We start from the raw sequence: 18,971 nt of genomic DNA, 5'->3' as shown, positions 1-18,971 counted from the left end.
TACTAGTGAGAAACTGGAACTGTCATATATTACTGGGGGAATGTAAAATGGTACAACTGCTGTGAAAAACAGTTTGGTGGTTTCTCAAAAAGTTAAATACAGAATTACCATATGATTCAGCAATTCTACTCCTAGGTATATACCCGAGAGAACTAAAAACATATAGCCGCACAAAAAATTGTAGAGAAATGTTCACAGCAGCATTACTCATAATAATCAAAAGTAAAAACAACCCAAATGTCCATAATCGAAAGTGGTATATCCATACAATGAAATATTATTCAGCCATAAAAAGAATGAAGTACTGATCCATGCTGTAACATGGAAGAATTGTGAAAAAATGCTAAGTGAAAGAAATCAAACAAAAAAAGCCACATTATATGACTTATATGAAATGTTTAAAACAGGCAAATCCACAGAGACCGAAAGTCAATACGAGTGACTGCCAAGGGTTGCAGGGATGCAGGACAAGAGAATGGGGAGCGACTGCTAATGAGTATGAGGCTTCTTTTTGGGGTGATGGAAACGTCCTGGAATTAGATAGTAGTGATGGTTGCACGACTTTGCGAACACACTAAAAACCATTACATTATATACTTTAAAAAGATGATTTTTTTTTTTTGAGGAAGATTAGCCCTGAGGTAACATCTGTGCCAATCTTCCTCTCCTTTATATATAAGATGCCTGCCATGGCATGGCTTAATAAATGGTGTGTAGATCTGCACCTGGGATCTGAAGTGACGAATCCCGGGCTGCCAAAGCGGAGCACATGAATGTAACTGCTAGGCCACCAGGCCGGCCCAGGATGAATTTTATAGTATGTGAATTTTATCTGAATTTTAAAACTGAATAGGAAGAAAAGTCTCTAAGCAACCAAAATACAGATCATACAGTAAAGCAATATATTTTCCATCACACAAAAAAAGTGGTTCTCATCTGAAATATATTTATTCTCATTTTACATATTTGTACAAACCTGGTTGTATGTATTCAAAGCCCATAGTGGATTAAAAGTTTTATATTAGGGAGAATAAAATTGATACAGACAGGCATACTGACAGTAAGTAAAAAAAAGGCAAAAGTAAAAAAAAGGCAAAAGAACACGCAAGCATAGTAAGAAGCGATTTAGCAAGGGCACATTGGTTTATTTACTTCATTAGGTCCTGGCAGTATTACTGATATACAACCTAATTCAATAATCTATGCTTATGGTAATGAAAATAATGATGATGATTAAAATAGTAACAGCTAACCCACTTCTCTTTTTTTTTTAAAGACTGGCCCTGAGCTAACATCTCTTCCCAATCTTTTTTTTTTTCTTCTCCCAAAGCCCCCAGTACATGGCTGTATGTTCTAGTTGTAGTCTTTCTAGTTCTACCGTGTGGGACGCCGCCTCAGCGTGGCCTGATGAGCAGTGCTAGGTCTGTGCTCAGGATCAGAACCAGTGAAACCCTGGGCTGCCGAAGTGGAGAACGCGAACTTAACCACTCGGCCATGCGGTCGGCCCCCACTTACCACTTTCAACGTACCAATCACTGTTTTAAGTACTGAACATTCAGGACTCATTTAATAACCCCCAACAACCCTACAAGGAAAGTACTACTGTTATCTCATTTTACAGAGGAGCAAACTGAGGGGTCACATAGCTAAGTAAATGGAAAAGCTAAAATTCAAACTCAGACAGGTGGCTTCAGAGTCCATCCTCTGAACCAGTACACTATACTGTTTCTTAGCGATGAACTATCAGTCGTAAAACACTCAAACAATGTTCAGTAAGAAGACCAGAAAACTTACAATTTTTATTTCACTATAAAAATGCTCTTTAAAAAAAAACTGTCCTATGGCAGCCTATTATCCATATGAGACAGTCTAGAGGTCAAAGAAAAGCTCTTTACATTCTGACTCCAACCTGTACTTCCAGCTTACCTATCTCCCCGACTTCTAGCCAAACCAGACTGCTCACGCTCCTTAAACATACAAAGCCTGCCACTGGATGTTAAAGGCCTTTTCTTCACTTCTCAGCCTAGAAAATTCCTACTTATCTTTCAATATCTAGCTCCGGATAACACTTCCTCTGTGCCACCTTCCCTGATGCTACTAGCCAAAACAGTGTTCATACAGTATTTCATATGTATCTCTGTAAAAGCATTTATCACATTACATCATAATTCAATGCTTAACTCTCCTTTTCACTTCCTAGAATTAGACAGAACTTAAGTTTATTGTAGGTGGTAAATAAATTTTTAAAGTTTTGTAAGTAAAATTATTTTTTAAAAACTCAGGTATACAAAATGACTAGTTAGCTAAGGTCCATATAGTCAAGGTTTTACTTTAACTAAAGTCATGAAATTTAATATTTAAAAGGAGTAAAATTCATTTTCTTATAAACTAGAAGTTACAAAGGTTCCTACAGATTAAATTCAGTCACCAGAAATCTTTTTAAGAAGAAAAGACTGATACTCCAGACCAAACATGAGTAATTTGTCATACAAAGGTAATATGAAAAATATTGTGGGTAAAATTTTAAGTTAGAGACAAGGGTCCCCAGAATCTAAGGCAACAAATTCAAAGGAGCGGTAGGCTACAAGGATACCATTTGGTAAGTTACTGCTCAAATCATGCATGCTACCTTAATGCCCTCAGAAATTATGGTCCCTCCTAATTCAAGTCACTCCTCAAGAGTAATTTACTTCCTAAAAAGTTCCAGTGGAATTTACATTTCATTACTTGTTCCAGATGAGTTAATATTTATTTCCAATTGGATAAAACCAAACACAACTATACCCATAGACACAATCAACCTATTTCTCTCCTAGTATGTAATTTACAACAACCAAGCTAATAACATATAGGACAACCAACAAGGTTTTTAGTATTTAGTAAGTACAAGAGAATACATAGCAGTCCCTCAAATATTTATTGAATTAACTGCATTTGCCAACATCTACTTGAGTTTAGAAAGTCATTTCACCTACAAAGGAAATGTCATTTCACTTTGCTTTATTAAGAAAAAGTTACCTAAACTATTGGCTTAATTTTTTCCTATTATCCCACTTATAACCATCCTAACATGCTAAGCTCTGGCAAAACCTGATCTCTTATTATTTACTCCCAACCTCTGCTTAACTCCAACCTTCTTTCTTACAAACCCTCATTTATCCACAAACTTTCAGTATCTTCAGAGTCTCTAAAGGACCCACTGACTTTAATTCATCTTCATGACTAAGTCACTGACTTTTCAGAGGTAAACAAATCTATTAAAGCTGGGGATGCTTCAATATCCTCCAAGGCAACCTTTCATATAAAACACACCTTTAAATCACGTCAACTTTGCATTCTTATTGACATAAAATTAAAACCAACTCAACTACTTCTATGTGTTGCCCATGTGGGCAGCCACAGACCTGAATAAATCTTTGTGCAGTATCCCCATTACCTAGGCTGAGAATTCTCCTCATACATTCTTTCTTTCCCTTCCTTGAAGAGGCTTATGGTCTGCTTAGTTTTCTTCATCAAATTCTCCATGAACACCCTAAAATACTCATTTTCTCCAAGTGTCTCCATCTTCCCCTCATATCTTGACAAGATAGTACGGAGATGCTGGTAGGTATCTGGCAGCAGGTCTAAGATATAAGGTGGGCTATTCTTTAGCGCCAGCTTTGGGTTCTGACACAACCGCACCACCTGCAACAAATGGAAAAGAAGGGCTATTACTTGGAGGATCTTAAGGACAATTTCCTTTTTCAAGTTTAAAAAAAGTTATAAAATACGTGCTCTTTTGTAGAAATATGAAAAATGCATAAGAATATAAGAAATAACCCATAACTCCCCTGCCCACAGGCAATCATTTTTTTTAGTGGTCCCCTTAGAAGGGTGGGTTCTTAAAACCGTGTGGGAGACTAATGGTTCAGACAAAACATAGTAGACTAAATGACTGGGGAGGTGAGGAGAGACATCCACACAAATGCCTAAAAAATGCCAGACGAAATAAGCAAATTCCTTTTAAATGCATGGCTCACCCTCAATACAATAAAGAAAATTCCCAGGGGCAGAAATAAAGAATATGGCTGCCTTGGGAGATAAATCTCAGTAATGCAGGGACTAGAGGTTTTTTTGTTTGTTTGTTTGTTTCTACTTTATCTCCCCAAATCCCCCCTGGTACATAGTTGTATACCTTAGTTGCAAGCCCTTCTAGCTGTGGCATATCAACATGGCCTGAGGAGCGGTACCATGTCCGCGCCCAGGATCCGAACCCTGGGCCACCACAGCGGAGCGCGCGAACTTAACCACTCGGCCATGGGGCCAGCCCCAAGGGACTAGAGTTTTAATGACCACTAGGGGACAGGAGCAGAGAGGCCTTGGACCCAGCAAAGCATGTTGTTAAACAGAGACACCATTTCTTCCCATTTAATGCAGGACTCTCAGAATTTGCCTGGTAATTCTTTTTCCCATCTTTTACTTTCAACTTTTCTGAAAGTATTTTAAGTGAGTCTCTTTTAAAAAACATATAGCTAGATTTTTTAAACCCAATGTAACAATCTTTGTTTTTTAGCTGGTGAGTTTAGCCCATTTTATATTTGTTATAATGACCGATAATTTGTATTTATCCCTACCATCTTATTTTATACTTACTTTGTCTGGGAAAGACAAATAAATTAGTGGAACAGAAAAGTCTAGAAATCGACCATAACCTATATAGACCCTTGACTTACCACAAAGGAGTGGTCTTTTACAAAAACAGTAGTGGAACAATTAGGTATCCATATAGGGGAAACCCTCACCTTACTCTATACCCCCAAAAACACAAAAAACTGGGTGGTTTATAGACCTAAATGTGAAAGGCAAATCTATAAAGCTTTAGAAGATAATATAAGAAAATTATCTTTATGACTTCATGATAGAGAAAAATTTCTTAAACAGGACCATAAAAAGCATGGAACCACAAAAGACCCTGCATAGCCAAAGCAATCTTGAGAAAGAAGAACAAAGCTGGAGGCATCACACACCCTGATTTCTAACTATTTAACAAGGCTCTAGTAATCAAAACAGTACAGTACTGGCATAAAAACAAACACATAGACCAGTGGAAAAGAACAGAGAGCCCAGAAATAAACCCACACATATATGGTCAATTAATTTATGACAAAGGAGCCAAGAATATACAATGGGGAAAGGACAGTCTCTTCAATAAATGGTCTTGGGAAAACTGGACAGCCACAGGCAAAAGAATGAAACTCAACCACTATCTTACACCATACACAAAAATTAACTCAAAATGGGGGGCTGGGGGCTGGCCCCGTGGCCGAGTGGTTAAGTTCACGCGCTCCGCTGCAGGCGGCCCAGTGTTTCGTTGGTTCGAATCCTGGGCGCGGACATGGCACTGCTCATCAAACCACGCTGAGGCAGCGTCCCACATGCCACAACTAGAAGGACCCACAACGAGGAATATATACAACTATGTACTGGGGGGCTTTGAGGAGAAAAAGGAAAAAAATAAAATCTTTAAAAAAAAAAATGGGGGGCTGGCCTGTGGCCAAGCGGTTAAGTTTGCGCGCTCTGCTTTGGCGGCCCAGGGTTTCGCAGGTTCGGATCCTGGGCGCAGACGTGGCACAGCTCATCAGGCCATACTGAGGCAGCGTCCCACATGCCACAACTAGAAGGAGTCACAACTAAAATATACAACTATGTACCAGGGGCCTTTGGGCAGAAAAAGAAGAAAAAAAATTAATTCAAAATGCATTGAAGACTTGGAACATAAAATTCCTAGAAGAAAACATAGGCAGTAAACTTCTTCACACGGATCTTGGCTATGATTTTTTTAATATGACACTAAAAGCAAAAGCAACAAAAGCAAAAATAAACAAGTGGGGACTACATCAAACTAAAAAGCTTCTGCAAAGCAAAGGAAACCATCAACAAAATGAAAAGCCAATGTACCGAATGAGAAAAAATATTTGCAAATTATATATCTGGTAAGGAGCTAATATCCAAAATACATGAAGAACTCATACAACTCAATAGCAAAAAAACAAACAATCCAATTAAAAAATGGGCAGAAGATCTGAATAGACATTTTTCCAAAGACATACAGATGGCCAACAGGTAAATGAAAAAGATGCTCTACATCATTAATCATCATAGAAATGCAAATTGAAACCACAATGAGATCATCACCTTACACCTGTTAGAATGGCTATTATTGAAAAGACAAAGTGTTGGCAGGGATGTGGAAAAAAGGGAACCCTTATGCACTGTTTGTGGGAATGTAAATTGGTGCAGCCAGTATGGAATACGGTATGGAGGTTCCTCAAAAAATCAAAAATAGAACTACCAGATGATTCAGCAATTTCACTCCTGGATATTTATCCAAAGAAAACGAAAACACCAACTCGAAAAGATATATGCACTCTTATGTTCATTGCAGCATTATTTACAAGAGCCAAGATACGGAAACAACCTAAGTGTCCACCAATGGATGAATGGATAAAGAAACTGATACACACACACACACACACACACACACAAATATTATTCAGCCATTAAAAAAAGAATGAAATCTTGCCATTTGCAACAACATGGATGGACCCCGAGGGCATTATGCAAATGAAATAAGTCAGAGAGACAAAGACAAATGCTGTATGATCATCTCACTTCTATGTGGAATCAAAAACAAAAAACCAAGGTCATAAATACAGAGAACAGGTTGGTGGTTGCTAGAGGCAGGGGGAGAAATGGGTGAAGCAGATCAAAAGGTTTTTTTAAAAAAAAAAATTAACCATAAAGGAAAACATTAATTAAATTTTACTATTTTATTTTAATTTTTGAGGAAGATTAGCCCTGAGTTAACTGCTGCCAATCCTCCTCTTTTTCCTGAGGAAGACTGGCCCTGAGCTAAAATCTGTGCTCATCTTCCTCTACTTTATATGTGGGATGCCTACCACGGCATGGCTTGCCAAGCGGTGCCATGTCCACACCCGGTATCCGAACCAGCAAACCCTGGGCCGCCGAAGCGGAACGTGTGCACTTAACCGCTGACCTACCAGGCCGGCCCCAATTTTACTATTTTAAAAGTAAGAACTTCTGTTTACCAAGACACTACAAAAAGAGTAAAAACACATGGGGCCAGGCCTGTGGCCAAGTGGTTGGGTTCGTGCACTCTGCTTCAGCAGCCCAGGGTTTTGCAGGTTTGGATCCTGGGCGCAGACCTAGCACCGCTCATCCAGCGATGCTGAGGCGGTGTCCTACATGCCACAGCTAGAAGGACCCACAACTAAAATATACAACTGTGTACCAGGGGTCTTTGGGAAGAAGGAAAAAAATAAAAATAAATAAATAAAATCTTTCAAAAAAGAAAAAAGTAAAAATGCATGTAGAGAATCAAAGAAGATACCTGTGGTACATGTATATCCTGAGTTATATATCCAGAATATATAAAGAACGTCTACAAATCAGCAAGATAAAAACAATCTAATATAAAAATGGAGAAAGGGCTTGAACAGGAACATCACAAAAGAAGATATCCAAATAATCAGTAAACATATGAAATGGTGCTCAACCTCTTAAATCATTCAGGAAAATGAAAATAATAAAATCACAATTAGACACTGCTACTACACACACCAAATTGGCAATGCCAACCACTGACAATGAGCAAGAAAAGACCCTCAAATACTGCTGGTGGGAATCTAAATTTATACAACCAACCTGAAAAACAGTTCCACACTATATTGTCAGGTTAAAGATTTGTATACTCTATGAACCTGAAGATCCACACCTTGAAAGGTATACTAGTATATACACACAAAAATGTGTAATAACTGAAAACTGCAAACAACCCAGATGTCCATCAACAGAATAGGGGATACATTGTGGTATATTTATTAGCAACAAAAATACACTACCCTCAATACCACAGGCATGCTCCTCTCAACAAAGCTGATCTAAAGAAACCACAAAAAATACATACAATATGATTACATGTATATGACTACATTACTGTTCAAAATCTCTCTAAACTATACTGTTTAGGTATGCATACAAAGATGGTAAAAGTATAAGTAATACAAAGAAAAAAATTTTATTTGTAGATGATATAACTGTCCATGAAGAAAGTCAGAGAGAACTGAGAAAGCATTAGAAAGGATAAAACAGTCTAATAGGTTGTAGGATTGAAGACCAATATACCAAAACAAATAGCATTCTTAAATATTTTATAAATAATTTTAAGTATAATTTTAATTGTTGACATTTAAAATGGCCTAAGTAAAAATTTAAGGTTCCTAGGAATACATCTAACAAAAGACGTGCAAGACTTTTATGAATAAAACTATAAAACTTTACTGAAGAACATAGAAGATAGAAACCAACAGAGAACTCTACAATATTTAAGGATATAAAGGCTCAATGTAAAAATGTCAGTTTTCCCTCATATTACTGTATAAATTCAGGTCAATTCCTAACAAAATTCCAACAAGCTTTTTTATGGAACTTAACAAACTGATCCTAAAACCCACATGGAAGAAAAAGAGACCCCAAAAAGCCAAAAACTATTTTGAAAAATCACAGGGTAGGTGGTATTTACCCAATGAGCTCTCAAGACTTATTTTATCTTACAACTAAAACAGAGTGATGTTGACCAAAGACAGATAAACGGCCGAATGGAACAAAAAAGAGCCCAAATGCAGACTCACACATGTATGGAAATTTGGTATCAGAGTGGCATTACAAATCAGAGTTCAAGAGAAAAACCAGTGGTAAACTGCTCATCCATATGGGAAAAAAAATAAAATTAGGTCTTGCACACATTACATGAAAACAAACTTCAAGTGAATTAAAGATCTCACTGTGAGGAGAAAAAACTTTAAAGCTTTTAGAAAAAAATAGGAAAATATTTGTTGAACTTTATTATCTCAGAGAGGAAGGATTCCTTAAGACACAAAAAGCACAAATTCTAATGCAAAGACTGATTAGCTTGACAACGCTAATATTTTAAAGTTATGATAACTCATAAGGACTACTGAACTACTTTTTATTCTTTTTGTTCCATTCATTTTTTAAAAAATCAATGCAATTATAATACTGTGTATTCTTGAACATCCTTTTTTTTCTTGGTAAACTGAACCTTTTATCAATGAAATATCCTCATCTCTAGGAACACTTCTTGCCTTAAAGTTCACTTTATCTTACACAGCTAAACCAACTTTCTTGGGTTGATGTTTGCACAGTACATCTTTTTCTACTCTTCTACTTTCAAACTTTCTGTATTCTTACATTGAAGTGTGACTCTGTAAGCAGAATATAGTTGGTTTCCTTCTAACCCACTCTGACAATCTTTGATTTTAACCAATTTGACCTATTTACACTTGATGAATTATGAAACTGCTATTATTGTAGGTCAAATATTGGCACTTTCATGCATTCACCTAATAAGCACTGATGCTATAATAAATAATAATTTACTACTTGTTTTCTATGTGTCTCACCTATTCCATATTCCTTTCTCTCCCCTTTCGTGCCTTCTTTTGGTTTAAACATTTTTGCTTTTCCCAATTTCTCCCCCATTAGCTTGTCAATTACCATGGTTATTATAACATGCATCTCTGACTTATGAAATCTTATACAAATTAGTACTTTTACCACTTCCCAGACAATACAAGAAACTTGGAACACTAACTCTATTTACTTTCTTTTCAGGTTGTGTGCTATTACTATTACACTTTAATTCCATAGCTCTTATAAAGGTCATTATTATTACTATTACTCTTGTTATTATTTTATACAGCCAATGTTCATCCATATTTACCCACATAACTGCCCTTTCCAATGTACTTCATCACATCTGAAATCACTTTCCTTCAGCCTAAAGAACGTCCTTTAGGACAGGTCTGCTGGCTACAAATTCTCTCAGTTTTTGTTTGTCTGAAAGCATCTTTATTTTGTACCTACTTTTAAAAGCTATTTTCACCAGATAAAGACTGGCAGTTATTTTCTGTCGTCACTTTATAGCTATTACTTCATGTCTTCTGGATACCACTATACTGTTGAGAAGTCAGGCTGTCAGTCTCACTGTTGCTCTTTTGAAGGTAAAATGTCTTTTCTTCTCTGGTTGCTTTTAAGATTTCTCTTTGCTTCAGGTTTTCAGCAGTCTTACTATGATGTACTTTATAGTTTTCCTGGTACTCAGAAAGCTACTTTAATTTGTAACTTGATGATTTCCATCAGTTTGGGAAAATTCTCACCCAATTTCTCATTGAATATTGATTCTGCCCCATTCTCTTTTTCCTCTCCTGCTGGAACTTCAAATACTTATACATTAAGACTTTTTCATCACATGCTATATGTCTCTCACACTCTTTTCCATATTCTCCATGCTTGTGTCTCTCAATGTTTCAGTCTGCATTTCTTCCTGACTTATCTTCCAATTTACTAATTCTCTCTTCAGCTATATCTATGACATTAAACACATCCACTGAATTCTTAATAATCAGTTCTTGTATTTTTCAGTTTTAGAATTCTTATTTCATTCTTTATAATTTCAAGTCTCTGTCAAAATTATCAATTTTGGGGCCGGCCCCATGGCCAAGTAGTTAAGTTCGCACACTCCGCTGTAGGCAGCCCAGTGTTTCGTCGGTTTGAATCCTGGGCGCGGACATGGCACCACTCATTGAGCCACGCTGAGGTGGCATCCCACATGCCACAACTAGAAGGACCCAAACTAAGAATAAGCAACTATGTACTGTGGGGCTTTGGGGAGAAAAAGGAAAAAAATAAAATCTTTTAAAAAAATTATCAATTTTATCTTTAATTCTTCTAACACTTTAAATCATACATATATTTTCAGTCCATGACTGGTAAGTCAAATCTCTGTATCGCCTGTGAGTATGTTTCTATTATCAATTTTTCCTCTTGGTTATCAGTTGTATTTTGTCTTTTCACATGACTAGTTATTTTTTATTGAATGCTGAACATTGTATCTAAGAAGTTACAGAGACAATCTGAGGCTACAGATGATGTTACTGATAAAGGATTTATTTTTGCTTCTGGCAGATAGATAGGCTAGAAACAGTAGGAATCCCAGATCATCTTAATCTAATCCAGAATTGAGAAGATTAAAAAACTGGGCTTCAATCCTTGTAAAGACTGGTCTACTTCTGTTTCACTCTTATTAGTACAATTTAGGCCTTTGGGGATCCAACCCCAAAACCTAGCATTTCCCAGGGCCCTCTACCATGGCAGGCCCCAATTCCAATTTTTTGTCCTCCTTGACCCGAGTATTTTGAAAACTCTATTCAGCTTCTCAGCTGTCACTTCCAAAATCAGCAATGACCTCATGGGCAAGGCAGCCTCAAACATCAGGCTCACCTCTCAGAGCTTTCCTTATCTTCCAGAACTTGGGCCTCCTAAATCCCCATGCCTTTATAGCTCCTCAATGTCTTCTAGCTTTTCTAATTGTCACCAGCATATGTGGTTCAAAATAACCTAGTCTAACATTCATAGAAGCAGAAGTGTGACACTTTACCTTTTCACATTTTAACATATCTATTTTCGTCACCAAAACTCATTATGAACTTTTTTGATATGTCTAAATGATTCCATTCTATGGATACCATAATATATCCTAATCATCCCCCCAACTTTGTTTTAATTACTGATGTTGATTTTAAGTCTTTACTACTGCAACTATCACTGTGATAAACATCTTTGGGCATTCTACTCTTCTATACATCAGATTCTGTCCTTAGGATAGATCTCCCAGAAATGAAATCATTAGGTTCATCTAGAACAACTGCAAAATTCCCATTTAATGATTACCTATCAATGACTCTTCAAATGATGTAAACCACTATTAACATTTTAAAAGTAGGTATTTTATTGTCTGTATACCATTACCTCAACACTTGAAAAACAGCCTTATATAAGCCTAGCAAATAAAGACAAGCTGAATCAATAAAAATATTTGATGTATGAATATTTTAACAGTGTTTTAGGAAGCTGCTCATCCTACCAAGGGTTTCAAGCCAAAAGAGAACAACATAACCAAGAAAAAAAAGACTCCACCTTGGAAAACAACTATACTCTAAGTACAACAGAGTTAAGAGCTCATATTTACAAAACAAATACAGACAGTCCCCAATTTGTAAGTGTTATACTCCAAAACCTCATTTGTAAGTCAGTTGTTTATAATTCAGAATATACTTTTACAAAATAGATATTTATGATAAAAATATTAAAATGGTAGGTTCCTAGGTTAGTCCGTGGAGGGAGGTAGGGAAGAGTGACATTGAGACTTAAAGAGATCAACATCCAGTGAGAGGTACATGATTGAAGGTTTTTATTTTCAGAGAAAACTGAGCATGTTTTATATGGAGAAAGAAACAGAAGAGAAAAAGAAATGAAAAGCTGAGGTTTCTGGCAAGACAATGGGAAATGGGATCTACAACACAGCCAGGAAAACTAAACACCATTAAAAGAGGGGACACCTCGTTCCTCTACAACAGGAAGAAAGGGAAGGAGGACAGGCTGAGAAAGAAACAAATTCAGAGATATGGAGGCAGTAAGTTAAAGAGGGATGTACCTGATGGTTTTGATTTTTCTCAATGTATCTATTCAACGAATATATGTCAGGCACTGGGACAGAGAGGTGAAAAGACAAGATCCCTGATTCTGAGAGGAATCAGGCAATAAACAACAGTAAAAAGGAAATCAACAAGAAAAATACCAGGTTTTATGCAGAGGATTAAAAGAGAATAATATAAGAAAATGCTGGACGACTAGTTTAGAATAGTGAACAGGGAAAGCTCCTCTGAGGTGAATTTAGGCTGAGTTGAAATTACAGGAAGAAGCCGGCCATGTAGAATCAGCAGAAGAGTAACCCAAACAGAGGGAACTAATCCAACAGCCCTAAAGTGGGGACAGGTTTGGATTTGTTTGAGGAAGAGAAAGGTCAGGGAGACTAGAGTGTAGAGAGCAAGGTGGAGAAGTGATTAAGAGAGAGACGCGGAGTAGGCAGGAAATTCACAGGGTGACATTATGATGCAGCCTAAAAGATAAGCTTTTAAGTTTTCAATTAAAATTAAAAAGGGCCAAACGTTTTAATATCTTGACAAGACTGTATCAAACAGTCATATCAAAATGTCCTCTTTCAGGGGCTGGCCCTGTGGTGTAGTGGTTGAGTTTGGCGTGCTCTGCTTCACCAGCATGGGTTTGTAGGTTTGGAACCTGGGTGCAGACCTACACCACTCGTCAGCCATGCTGTGGTGGCAACCCACATACAAAATAGAGGAAGACTGGCAACAGATGTTAGCTCAGGGGAAAATGCTCTTCAGCAAAAAAACAAGTCCTGCTTCAGTCATTTACCTTCAATAAATTTCTTAACCTCTGTACCTCAGTTCTTTTATCTGTTAAAAAACAGAGATAACACTACCTCATAATAAAACATTTATGAAAGGACTGCACAGTTTCCAGTAACGTAGGCATTCAATGAGTGTTAGTTCCCCTCCCCATTTCCATACAACTTGACCAAGCTTAGCAGCAGGGTAGGCAGGAATTATCTGTTGAAGACAGAATGGCAGACCTCACATCACCCTTTGATCACTCCCAGAAACTGAGACCATTACTCCTACTATCCTGGCTATGCCACAGCTACCTTTCCAAACCTGCGTGGTCTCTTATTAATTGGTAACCAAGGAAGAGAGAAAAGGCAGCAGGCCACCCAAGAACAGCACGATGAACAATCTGCAAAAGCTACAGTATCCATCCCGTCAAAGGTCTAAACAGAGCAGCGCTCCCAATAAAAGTATCCACATACATATCCAGGGCTACACACACCAACCCATATATTCTCCCTATTTAAATGCAAATGCATTAATATCAAATTCAGGTTAAAATGTATTATTTGCCTAATATCTCTGGAAAAAAGGTACAGTACTTCCTTTCCACAACAAAAAAACTAAACTAAAATTGCTCTAGTGTTACAGACATATGCCCAACTTATAACATGTAATCAATAAATGTTATTAATGACAATAAACTGAAAAAATGCATTACCCCTCATAATATACCAGATTTAAAACAAGTTAAAAAAAATCTCCAAAACACTTGATTAGTTCGCATTTTCAAATAACTACCATGTACCTTCCACAAATGTTTTCTGTCCCCTCCTTAGAATGTGACCTTGTAAAGATCACTTCTAGATTAAACATCTGCTGTTCTCAAGAACTTTTTGAGACGAACTATTGCAGGACTGGGGAAATCAGCACTTCACTAACAGCTCTGAGTCTTTTAACACTAACATAGACAATAAAGGAAGTATACAGGTAGATTGACTCTCGATATTAAAATCTTCTGGAAAGAAAAAAAAGTGCCCTAAATATTTATAGCCTCTAGGGAAAAAGTTCCAAAAAGGCTCCGTGAATAATTCAAGTCAATAGTTAACAAACATCAAAATCCAAAACAATCTGCCTTTATTACTTAGTGAATGTTAAATCGGCAGTCATGGTCAACCTCCAAAGCACAAATGTGCACTCTGAGCTTAAAAATATTCATCAAAAAATTTCTCAAAGATAAAATATTTTCCTGCTTAGTCCATCTTCCACTCCATTTGGCCAACTTTATTTTGCTTCCCAAGTCTTGCAATAGCAAAAATGGCTTCCTTTTGTTTATTTCTGCCTGTACATTTCCAGCATCATCTAGAACAATGTCAAAAAGAAACGTGCTTAGCTCTGGGAAACTAACAGTATCCTTGTACAGCTGCCATATACTCCATTCATAATAGCTTTCTCACTGGCTGAGCTCCTCCCTTTGCTCCTGCCAAGGCCAGAGGTCAATAGAAAACATTCAGAAAGTGCTATGATCACAATAAAGAGAAATAAAATTATGCTTGGAAATTATTAAATTTTTTAAAAGAAAAAAGAAGTTACAGAGAACAGTGCCTAACTCTATTCTGAACACAGAATCTTTTCTAACACTAAGGAACTTGCATTTCTAATTAGGTAGAAAACTATAAGCATCCAGGACTATGAATGACTGAGGATTCTTATCTCCGTAAACCTCAATTCACCCATGGAAGCATTTTTCATCGTAAATTTTTTCATATGTTAAAACATGATTAAAAATAAGCACTATGCTTCAAAAGTGAGTATTCAGTATGTTGAGCTACACATAAAACACGTAAAATTTTATTACAGTTTTAAAAGAATCAATATTGCTCAAGAGAACAGGAGGTATAGCGAAAAGGACATCAGAGCAGGGTCTGGAGACTGATAGTAAATGGCTACGTGACCTTGGGCGAGTTATTCACCTCTCTGGGTCTTAATTTCTGCCTCTACAAATGAAAGAGATGAATTAATTTCTAAAGTCTTCCTACAGCGTTAAGTTTTAGAAACTCATCCACTCAGAAACTTGAAGAAGTTTAACAGTTTTATGAGTGTAAATATACAGCGAAGCTTTTAAATGAAAACAACTCATGACTGTTTTTCAAAGAGAAATCAGAAACCTATACTTTTTTTTAAAGAAACATATTATCACTAGATAACGACCCCAAGAAAAAAGTCTTTTACTCCTAATTACTATTCTCTACTATTGATTTATCAAAACTCCACTCAGGGATTTGAACTGTAATTACTACCTAAAGCTTCTCAAATATCACCCAACACTATTTATTAAAGACACCATGCCACTTATTACTAGTTACCAATCTCATTACTTTCATTTATCCCATTAGTTGCAGAAAAAAATACTTTTAATACAATGTATGAAATTAAATAACCAAGATGTGCTGACAGTTTAACCATGCAGTTTTTATACATGGATTCTATTTCTAAAAGGAAAAAATAATTCTCTACCCAGACTTAGTGCAACTTCAAACCGAACACGTAGCATGAACCAGAGATTAAATGATTTTAGCATAACTTCTGGATGTCAGACCCTAAATAAGGAACACTGTGGATTAGGATACTGCAGAGGCGTCTGCTTGCTCTAAAGTCCTTCCCCAGTCCCAACCCCCTTTTCTTGTCTTTGCCTGTCTTGTCAGTGGTTAAGTAATCGTTTGCCTAATGATTCCCACAGAGGGTTCCCAGAGCCCTCTGTGTACCTTCAGTTACCAGACTGCAAGTGTAAGCACTGGGTCATCTTTAACTCCCCAGCAGCCAGCACATATACAGCCAGCCCTCTGGTCCTCTGTATCCAAGGGTTCCACCTCCATGGATTCAACCACCCTCAGACTGAAAGACATTCCACGGGTGGGTGTGTACTGAACACATACAGACTTTTTTTCCTGGTCCTTACTTCCTAAACAACTATTTACGTAACATTTACATTGTATTAGATATTATAAATAATCTACAGACGATTTAAAATATTCAGGATGATGTGGGTAGGTTATATGCAAATACTATATCATTTTATATAACGGACTTGAGCATCCACAGACTTCGGGATTTGCAGCCTCCGGAGATCCTGGAACCAATTCCCCATGGACACCGAGGGAGGACTGTAGTTTGTGTTGAATAAAAGTGTGATTGTGGAAAGGTGCGGACAAAATTTTCACCTAAGCTAACTAGGAACCGACTACCATATTTAAATCAACAAATTAGACAAGGATTATGGGTGGAAGCAGATTGTTAGAGGGCAATGTGCCCATATATATTTTTTAAAAGTTTAACGTGCAATTCCTTTGACTCAGCACATTTCATTTCTAGGAGTTTATTCTAAAGAAATATTTAGAAAGTGCATAATGGATAGACGCTACAGCAATGTTTATAGTATTACAAATCAGAAATAACCTAGAAAATTATCAATATAAATTTATTAAATAAACATATATAAAAATATCCATATTATAAATTCTTACACAGTCTTTTAAAAAAGAATTCAGGAAGACCTATATGTAGTATTAACAAGGATAATCTCCATAATGTAGCAAATTTTAAAAAAGAAAAAATTCTAGAAGCATTTTTGTTTAAAAAAATCCCACTTTTGCTTAAGAATGTGTAGTTTTGAGTATGCATTACTTCCAAAATTTAAGAACATAATAATTAAAATCTTAAACACAAACAAGACACTCTACTGCCATTTCTTTAAAAAAAACCTGTCAAGCTTATCTAAAATAAAAGCAACTGCGGTATTGAGCCTTGCTACTTCAAGTGTGGTCCCTGGACCAGCTGCATTGACGTCATCTGCGAGCTGGTCAGGAATGCACCCAGATCTACTCAGACTGTAGTTTTAACAAGATCCCCAGATGATCTGAATTCATGTTAAAGTCTGAGAAGCATTGGTTTATAAGAAATCACTTAACAGAGTCTCAATACCAGTTCAAGATCCACATAAAAAACAAAAGTATTAGCTGGGTGACTTAGACAAGTTAATTGATCTCTCTGAATCTTAGTTTCGTTCTCCTAAGACACCTTATTTCAAAACTTTTGATGTATCAGCAGACGTGAAATTGTAAACTGCTCTGCAATATACAGAATTATTAGAACTTAGTTATCAGTCTTAGTGAGTAAATGCTAAAAAGTCAACTACTTGCTCAAATTAATAAATCCTTCAAGGGTAATGCTCCATCCAACTTTCTCAGAGCCACGTAGGAAAAGGGACTGGAGGGATGGACCCCAAACTATAGATAGTGGTTATCTCTGAGAGGGTAGTCATTTGGGAGTATGAGAATTAAAGGAGACTTTCACATTTTGTTCTGTATATTTTATGATTCACAAATTGTTTTTCAGAAAGAGCACTACACCTAAGTACTGCTATTCAAAGTAGGTCTAAGAAAGGAAGAGGCAGGATTTAGGATCCCATCCCACTCACTGAAGTACTAATGAGTTGGCCTCATTTTAAGACTTCCTCATGGCTGATCCCAGAGCCAGACGGAAGGCAGCAGTCACTGGTGGCTGTGAGAAGGTGCCCAGGCAGTGGAGTCTGCTAAGCAAGACTAATAATTGATCCCAAAAGCTGCAGAGAGCAGACCCCGAGTCACTACTTTCTTCGAAGGGAATCACGGGAACTTCTATGGTAGAGGCATTCCATCTCCTCAGGGCTTGAATCCCCAGTGGGTGTGCACCACCAATGCCATCATTAGCAGCCCCTTCTCCGCCTCCTCCTGGAAGCTGTTGCAGAAAGGAACACTGTGGGGACAGAGCTGAGGCCTGCTTCCAGTGCTCCTGGTTGACTACTCCCACCTATTTCCTTCCAGCACAAAATGTGCTAATCAGGAAAACATTTCACAATGACTTGCTTGTTATAATCCCCCTCTCCTAACAAACTTAATGTAGATCAGAATTAACAACTTCATTGGAAAATGACTGAAATTTAGGCTTAGTTTTCAAACTAATACTCAGTCCATTTTTCTTTTAATGTTCTAGATTAGACATTAGGAGAACAATTTTTCATAGTATAAATGTTACTGTATGTTTGAATATAACACAAACTCTGCTGAAAATGAAAAGTCAGGGATCAATCTGCCCGTGATTTATCAGGTTCATTATCTGTATAGTGTTGACTAACAACATATTAAAAACAGGTTTTACTATAGCAACAATCACCAAAAACTTCAACCAAAGCCACAAAATGAACAGAGCAGAGTATCGTCTTCCCTAGCCTAACTCTACTTTTATTCTATATACCTTTCAAAATTTCTATCATGAATCACATGAAGTGCTCAGTTGAGCTTGTGTTTCATAAGGAATTATGAAGAATTCTACATACTTTGGGGGAGTTCTTAATTGGTTTGAAAACAACACAATCATGTTTTACAATGGCTATATATAATACCTTTATAACCAAAAAAGGTAAAACTACTCTTAGTAAATGTTACTTTAATTCAGCACTCAGGGGAAAAAAGATTCCCTACCTGATCCCCCTAATTAATCACAGAGAAAATGAGGGACTAAGGTTTTATTTTATTAAATAATTGCACTCCATTCAGCAAGTACTCTGTGTTAAGCATAGGAGCTGAAATTAAGACAAAGCCTTGTTCC

General features: G+C 36.9%; 1 protein-coding gene across 3 annotated transcripts in view; it reads right to left on the bottom strand.

Moving 5' to 3' along the window:
• CBL (Cbl proto-oncogene) overlaps positions 1 to 18,971 on the bottom strand; it is an 80,676-nt gene that overhangs the window by 56,442 nt on the left and 5,263 nt on the right. For 2 of the 3 annotated variants that reach the window (XM_046685267.1, XM_046685269.1), the window contains exon 2: positions 3,437 to 3,684. The exons of the other annotated variant lie outside the window; for it this stretch is intronic. In XM_046685267.1, the coding sequence (XP_046541223.1) occupies positions 3,437 to 3,684 (248 nt within the window). The remainder of the gene's footprint in view (positions 1 to 3,436; positions 3,685 to 18,971) is intronic. 3 annotated transcript variants of the gene reach the window in all.

The sequence above is a fragment of the Equus quagga genome, chromosome 14, assembly GCF_021613505.1.
Source record: "Equus quagga isolate Etosha38 chromosome 14, UCLA_HA_Equagga_1.0, whole genome shotgun sequence".
NCBI classification, from domain to species: Eukaryota; Metazoa; Chordata; class Mammalia; order Perissodactyla; family Equidae; genus Equus; species Equus quagga.
This window is presented reverse-complemented; position numbering and strand designations above follow the sequence as displayed.